At 51.6% G+C, this 7,836-nt stretch overlaps 1 protein-coding gene across 1 annotated transcript; it reads left to right on the top strand.

The window, feature by feature from the left end:
* The first annotated feature begins 4,082 nt into the window (after positions 1-4,082).
* Positions 4,083-7,060, top strand: LOC100844653 (probable aquaporin PIP2-1). Its single transcript, XM_003563129.4, has 3 exons — positions 4,083-4,811; positions 6,348-6,488; positions 6,602-7,060. Exons 1-3 carry the CDS (start codon positions 4,194-4,196, stop codon positions 6,713-6,715), a joined length of 873 nt encoding a protein of 290 aa, XP_003563177.1. The 5' UTR covers positions 4,083-4,193; the 3' UTR covers positions 6,716-7,060.
* The last annotated feature ends 776 nt before the right edge of the window (positions 7,061-7,836 follow it).

Below are 7,836 nucleotides of genomic sequence, written 5' to 3'. Positions count from 1 at the left end.
TTAATTCCTTATCAATACAGGCGCAGGTATCGCGTAGCACGCTTGCAGGGGCGTCCGGTCACGCCATACGTGTGTTGTTGTTCCTGTCCGAAACTAGCAATCGCGGTGACGTGTCCTGACACTATCCACTGGCTTTTACTACTATGGGAAATAATAGCGCGTCATTTCCGATGCACCTGCAGTAGTAATAGTAATTAATTATAATCACGCCCCAGAAGCGACCTAGTAGTAGCTCTTAATGATAATCGTAATCCTGTCTGGTCGGAACGTTAGGATCGACCGACCGTGACACGTACGCGACTAGGCGAGCAGTCCATCGTCATCCTTTTGTGGCTGGGATGGATCGAGGGAGTGTAAAAAATGTTGGGTGGAGACCGAGCCTAGAAAGCACGTTGACTGGTTAATTCCTGCATGTGTACGTAAACGCATAGAACGGCGCGCGGAAGGGGCACACACTGTGTCGCGCACATGTGATGTGTTCCACCTCCACAGGGGCCACGTAAGCTTATTACCATCGTCCTGGCGGGCTTCTCTGGGGTTCCCGGTGGCCACTCCCCTGGTATCTTTCCAAATTAAGTATGGGGTCATTTGTGTGATCAGGGATGGCTGGTGACCTACTACTAGCATTCTAGGGTTGTTTTTAGCATTGGTAATGATGGAGGGATTCGTTTATATATCTGTGTGATGATCAGAGGATTGATCTTCCCGGCCGGGGGAGATCGCTGGAGTTCTGACATATCGGATTATCGGCCGGATCACACGGGACAAGTGGACGCCCCTCATCGCCAGAAGCTGCTCCATCGATCCTGCAGTATTAATTACGCTGAAAAATGTAATTAGAACAGCATGTGGGAACACACACACTGTCGGCGATAGACGATGAGCTCTGTCAGACTGGCATGCATGCACGGCCTTACGACCACAAAACGGTAGCACCGCACGAGATGAATGTGCGTGCGAGACTGCGAGAGCATCAGCTGGAAAATGAAATTGCGGCGCGCAATGGAGCTGAGGGCGACACGTAGCCGTCCCGTTTCGCGGTCTTGTGTGGCTGCGAGCGCCGTGGCGGTTTCGGCGCGCCAACCAAGTACCAACGAGTTAGCGTTGGCACAGCGCGGCTGCGAGATTGACAAGAGGATTTTCGTGGATAGCTACGGAAGATCGGGAGCTGGGAGCTCTCGATCGGTCGGGGCCGGGCCCCTGGCCGCCGCCCTTGGGCCCGGGTCGCGTGATGCTTATTTGGCCACACAGGACAGGAGCGACAGCTAGGACTAGCGGTAGCATGTGTTGGAGGAGCCTCGGCCGGGTGGACAGCTAGCTAGCTAGCGATGCGTGCTGCTTATTCGGATCGATCGGTTTTATTTATCACGCCAATTCCAGCTTTGCTTTGCTCAGCCGTTGTGGCACTGTCCGGACCAGTCGACACTTTATGATGCAAAGCGGTCGTAAATACGTAGTGTGGTAACCATTGTAGAGCGGTACTGTACTACTGGTAGTGGCTTCTGCCACGAGGACGGGAACAGATTTGGGTGTCTTCGCATTTGTTGGCATGTTGCTACTTATACTTGTCCATGTACGCCAACTTTTGTATACAACAGCTCTTTTTTTTGGAAAGGAAACAACAGCTGAAGAAGGATCCAGGCATCCAGCAAAGGAAAGAAGTAAAAAGCAGGGAAATGTATAGAATTAACACTAGGACGAAAACACAACCCTGGTGCGAGGGGGAGCTAGGCTAGGTGAGTGAGCAGAGCACTTTACACGCCAGCTACGAAAGGAACGGGTGAAGGGAAAAACAATGAGCTCCCAGACAAACAGAGTAGCTAATTTTTTTCTTCAAAAAGAAAAAAAACAGAGTAGCTAATTTTGGAATGCCAGAACAAAAGACAAGGCGATTAATTAGGACCGTCTCCTCACCATGCACGTATGTTAGCCGCCCGCAACTGCTCCTAGCTGCTGCTACCTGATGAGACTTTACACCCTAAAAGCGCCCGGCTCGGTTTTGAAGAAGCATATGTAGCATCCTTTCTGTATAAATCAAGCTCGATCTTTAGGTAAAAATTTGCATCCATGCATGCATGTAGGCTAAGCTTGGTCCATGCTCGGTCGGGGTTAATTTTCATGACGGCCTGACCGCATGCGGGTACGCCCACTTGCATGCCGCCACCACGATCCCTGCCAACAAATGCGCACCGAGCTAGCTACGGAGCTATATCCACCAACCTACTCATACACGGAGTACTCCGTAGCTTCGATATGATGATTTGTCCTCCGGGCCACCGATCGATCCATGGATGCCGCGCAACGGCGCAAGCGCAAGCACAACTTGTCCGCGCGCTCCAGTTAACTGGATGGTTCGGCCACTCACTCACTCACCGGCCACCACGAACTACTGCTGCTGATTTGTCCTCCACTCACCCAGCGAGCTGCATCTGCATGCACACGACACACGATCCAGATGAGCGATCCCCTCCCTCGTGCATGCATGGACCTGACTGCAGCTTCAGCGGGGCGAGCTAAACCAGGCTGGCCTCGCCAACGAACGAACGAACGAACTAACGGGCACATCAACTAGCCAGCCAGCCAGCCCAGCAGGATGGCAGGCAGGTGAGCAAGAAGGTATCATTGTGCGCGGCAGAGATAACGATCGATCCACCACTCTGCCGCGACCAGAGAAAATAAAAGTCTAGGAATTATAGATGCAGGTCGGCTTTGGGCGGCCGTGGTGATGCGTCCACCGGCCAGTCCTGCCCATCCCCCCCGGCTAACCTCATCGCCCATCGCGTATACGTACAGTATACAATTTTCAATTCCTCATTCTCAACGACCGATCGTGTAGTATAATTCTACGTACAACCTGTGTTTTATTCCCCATGCGGTTCGCAAGTCCAGCCCATCCCGATCCCGTCCCGTGGAGTGTTTTCTATTGCCAAAACCCGATTCGTGCACAGAAATGCATGAGAGATCGAGAGGGCACAGAACGGCCGGCGACCCCCGGGTAGCGTACGTTATCCCCGCGCCACATGGTCAGGAGATTTCGGTTGTCTGCGGCTGCTGCCTTGCAGTTTTGGTAGTTGGCGATAACATAATCAATCAATGTGCCGTGATGAGGAGCGTTCAATTGGAAATTCGAATTCCATTCCCGGCCGGTTGGCTCCCCTGTGTGTCGTTGATGTCGGGAAATGGGAATTTCGAATTCCATTCCCGGGCGGCTCCCCTGTGTCGTTGATGTGGGGAAACTGGAATTTCGTGTGCTAGGCTCCACATCCAGCTCCAGGTCGGCGTGTACGTTGATGCCTTGTATGGGTTCTTCTACAACACAGCTATCTCCGTAGGATTTCTCAAAAAAAAAAAAGCTATCTCTGTAGAATTCTCGTGCCTCACGGGAGATCGAATACATGTGAACCCCACAAGAGCGTGGATTGGAACCATCTTGTCACAGCAGAGAAACACTCCACCTAGTAGTAGCGTTAATAACGGACGCAGCTTACGGCGAAAAAGATGATAACGGACGCAGCTTACGGCGAAAAAGATGATAACGGACGCAGCTTGCCGCAAAACAAGATGATAACGGACGCAGCTTGCCGCAAAAACAAGATAATAACGGACGCAGCTCAATTACATGCACGCCAGCTCTAAAGCACCATATGGTTTTGTCACAATGCTCAAAAAGCATATCCTTCCTTCTGCAAGCTTCTATTCGCAGGATTTTGATATCTATCTGTGAATGAATGATGCACTCTCTCTCTGGCCCTTGTTGGCACTGCAGCGCAGCACATGCCCCAATAGCTTATCCAGCCACGCATCATTGGAGCAAGAAAACCAAAAAGACCCATTCAATCTTATCAACAAATTATACAAAAACCCACAAGAAAGAAAAAGGAAGAGAGAGCTCACCTCAGTTTTCTGTTCCATCAAGGCAACTAGGCAGGCAAGGCAAGGCATGGGACACCCCCACGAAAGAGAATTAAAAAAAAAACTGAAGCGATGAATAAACAAGAGGCAAATGAGGCAGGCCCCACAGTCCAGGCTCGCCTTGTTGTCATTTACCTACCACTCGCTCACCCTCCATAAATACCACCCCCCAGGTCTCGTCACTCCCCCACCACACACCACACACAACACACCGCTCGCACCCTTTCTTACAAGGCTAGTCACACTCTCTCTTGCATCCGCGGCAAGTAACGGCAACACCCATGGCCAAGGACGAGGTGATGGAGAGCGGCGGCGGCCACCAGGACTTCGCGGCCAAGGACTACACGGACCCTCCGCCGGCGCCCCTCATCGACGCCGCGGAGCTCGCCTCCTGGTCGCTCTACCGCGCCGTCATCGCCGAGTTCATCGCCACGCTGCTGTTCCTCTACATCACCGTGGCCACCGTCATCGGCTACAAGCACCAGACGGACGTCTCGGCGTCCGGCCCCGACGCGGCGTGCGGCGGCGTGGGGATTCTCGGCATCGCGTGGGCCTTCGGCGGCATGATCTTCGTGCTCGTCTACTGCACCGCGGGCATCTCTGGGGGACACATCAACCCGGCCGTCACCTTCGGGCTCTTCCTGGCCCGGAAAGTCTCCCTGGTCCGGGCCCTGCTCTACATGATCGCGCAGTGCCTCGGCGCCATGTGCGGCGTCGGGCTCGTCAAGGCGTTCCAGAGCGCCTACTTCGTGAGGTACGGGGGCGGAGCGAACACGCTCGCTGCGGGGTACTCCAAGGGGACTGGACTTGCCGCGGAGATTATTGGGACCTTCGTGCTCGTCTACACCGTCTTCTCCGCCACCGACCCCAAGCGCAGCGCCCGCGACTCTCACGTGCCGGTAAGCTACCATGCCTTCGGACTTACTTGGAATTTTGCTTTCTTTTTGAGAAGAGAATCTACTTTGTGCTGGTTTAGAAGAGCTTCACTGAAGATAGCATGGTCTGAGGATATAGATAGATCGTGCAGATCGGAGGGATGACACATGGGAACAAAAAGGGGGGGAAAGATTGCTTGAGGATATCCGGGTCCTATTAGAAAAGCAGGGGGGAAGGAATTCTTGAAGTGAAAGAATAATTTTGATGGATGGATCATGCTTTTCTCCAAAGCAAGATCCAGTCATGAGCTATGTATGATTATTTCGTTTCTTAGGCACTCACAACTTAAGGATTATTCGGTTTTCAGCCAAAAAAATAGAAAGCTTGGTGCTTATACTGTTTCTAAAAGTTTCTTTTTGCAGATACACAAGCACTAATTAAGCCTTCCTGTAGTCTTAAGTGTGCTTATCCTAATATTTCTACTACGAGCAGCCATTTTTACTGGCACCGCACAGTTGATGGAAGCCATTCCCGTAGTCTTGAATGAATCCAGTACACGTCCTTTGCGAATAACTAATTTATTTCTGCTACGTCCATTTCTCACTGTTGCATCTCATCACGGTAGCACTCCTTGGCCGGGCGCGTACACGTGGCCCCAGCAAAAAGCTGAGCTGTTTCAATGTAATAACACATGGTCCATCCGGTCCAGCCCTGGTGAATTATTGCCCCAGGCCCCCCCGGCCTTCCTTCCGTTTCATGTGACCTCTCACCTCCATGATGAATTATTGGCACGGGCCGCCGGTACAAAACACAAATTACCTCGCCCCGTTTCCAAAACTCTTTTGGGAATTCTACCGTTACATGTCTACTCCGCCAAACAGTACTAGTAGACCGATAAGTTTCCTTTCCCCGGAACCATCTAGATTCCGAAGCACAGACACCATGTGGCTGAGGTGAATTCCTAGCTACTCTAGCTCAGGTTCTCCCGTGGCTCTCAGCTTTTGGTGAGCGCACCTCGGGCATGTATCGGAGGAGACAAAACGTGATGTCCGGCCGCTTTGCACGAGCTTCGCCCATCTCGTCAAAATATGCCGTGCCGGTGCCGGTGACTGGCGGCATTTGGTACCTTTTGGGGGGCTGTGAAACGAAACGCGCACTGAGCCTAAGCCACACCGCGAGGTTGGCGACTTGGCGTATGTGTGTGCCCGAAGGGAGAGGGAAAAGGATCACCAGCACTTGTTGGCCGATTGCTGCTCTAGTTCTTTCTTCCCGGTTGAAAAAAGAGTGGGGGTCTCGATCCTCAAATAGTTTCCACGACGTGGAGTGACCGAAACACGCATGCTCGCTCGTGCTTCACGAACAAACCTGAAAACGATGGCACGGACGACAAGTGCGGTTTAACTTGCCGAGTCCCAAAGTACTTCGCTTTGGCTGAGGGTTGTTGCGTTGCGCTGTACTGCACTAGTAGTGTCTATATGCCGAAGAAAAGTAATTTAGCTTGTTGCTTGCTCGCTAAAAAAGATTGGGGGACTCATGTCTATCTATGGCTTTCATTTCAGGTGTTGGCTCCCCTCCCAATCGGCTTCGCCGTCTTCATGGTCCACTTGGCCACCATCCCAATCACCGGCACTGGCATCAACCCGGCCAGGAGCCTTGGAGCTGCCGTCATCTTCAACAAGGACAAGGCCTGGGATGATCAGGTATATATCTATTTACTCACACCAGACCAGACACATTAAGACAATTCTCATTTAATTTATCTGTAAATAAATTAATGACTTGCCTTGATCTGACATCGATCTTTGCTTTGCAGTGGATCTTCTGGGTCGGCCCAATGGTCGGCGCGGCGATCGCGGCCTTCTACCACCAGTACATCCTCAGGGCCGGCGCCATCAAGGCCCTGGGCTCCTTCAGGAGCAACGCCTAAGTTACAATCTGCAAGCTGAGTAGTGAGCTGAAGCAACGGCGGCCAGTGCCGGGGGAGAGAATAAGCGCCTTTACCACCTTTCGAAGAGTTTGCCGCTGCAATATGGTCGTTTCTGTTGTTTTCAGCAGCTGCATGCGTGTCCGTGTTCCGCTTCTTCCCTGTAATCGAATCATGCGTGCAATGTGTTGTTGTACTCCTGTCCACCATGGGGATCATTTCCTTGTGTCTTAATCAGCCAGTACTCCTGTTCCTATTTAATTTAGCGACTATATGAATGATCGATCGAGTGCATTGCCACCTTCTGTCTGAATCAATCCGCCAATTAAGCAAGTGATTCGTCCCAAATGCTTGTTTGTTCTCTTTTGTTTTGTTTCGAATTATCATGCTGCTGCTGCTCGCAATCCTTATCCCCAAATTCGGCACCCTGAATAGAGTGATAGGATCATCATGATGTGCCGATATTTTGTTTCTTTCCCTTCAGCCTTGGTGCTCTACGGTCTCATCCACATCGGTTTGCCTGCCCCCTTTGGATTCCAATTTCCGGAACCAGGCTAACCTATCAAATGAGTCATCATGCCATGGCAAGGACACTGCACGCCCTCAATGGACCTCTTTCTCTTTCTCTACCTTTCGTTATTCGAATTGCTGTCACTTGTCACGATCCTATATTGATCATGGGGTGTTTGTGATCCCGGAGCTCCAGCTGTCATGAGCTTGCAAACTTGTCCTCTTCTCCTCACTGGTACGCGACGCGTCGAATCACATTCCCAGATTACTACTCCGTATCAGTTATTGCTATCGCGACGTAGTAAGTGCAGGCTGACAGGTGGGCCTGGGGAAAAAAAAATAAGAGACGCGTGCGTTGCAACTTGCAACCGATGCAACAACGGTTTCTACCAGAGCAGAGTAAGTACGGAGTACTCTCCTCCCCCTCCTCTGGCAAAGTAAAAACCTTGTTTTGTCACGGAGTAGATGATGATTACAGAGCACTGCATGCGCGAGATGGCAGCGGAGCAGAGCAGAAAACAGTGAAGAGACTTTGCGTACGGGCCCAGAGAGAGAGAGAGAGGTGCCAGGGAATCCAAAAGGAAAACGTCCTTGCATTGCATGGCATTGCATCT

The sequence above is a fragment of the Brachypodium distachyon genome, chromosome 1, assembly GCF_000005505.3.
Source record: "Brachypodium distachyon strain Bd21 chromosome 1, Brachypodium_distachyon_v3.0, whole genome shotgun sequence".
In the NCBI taxonomy this organism is placed as follows: domain Eukaryota; kingdom Viridiplantae; phylum Streptophyta; class Magnoliopsida; order Poales; family Poaceae; genus Brachypodium; species Brachypodium distachyon.
The sequence above is the reverse complement of the archived record's forward strand: the minus strand, read 5'-3'. Positions and strand labels throughout refer to the sequence as shown.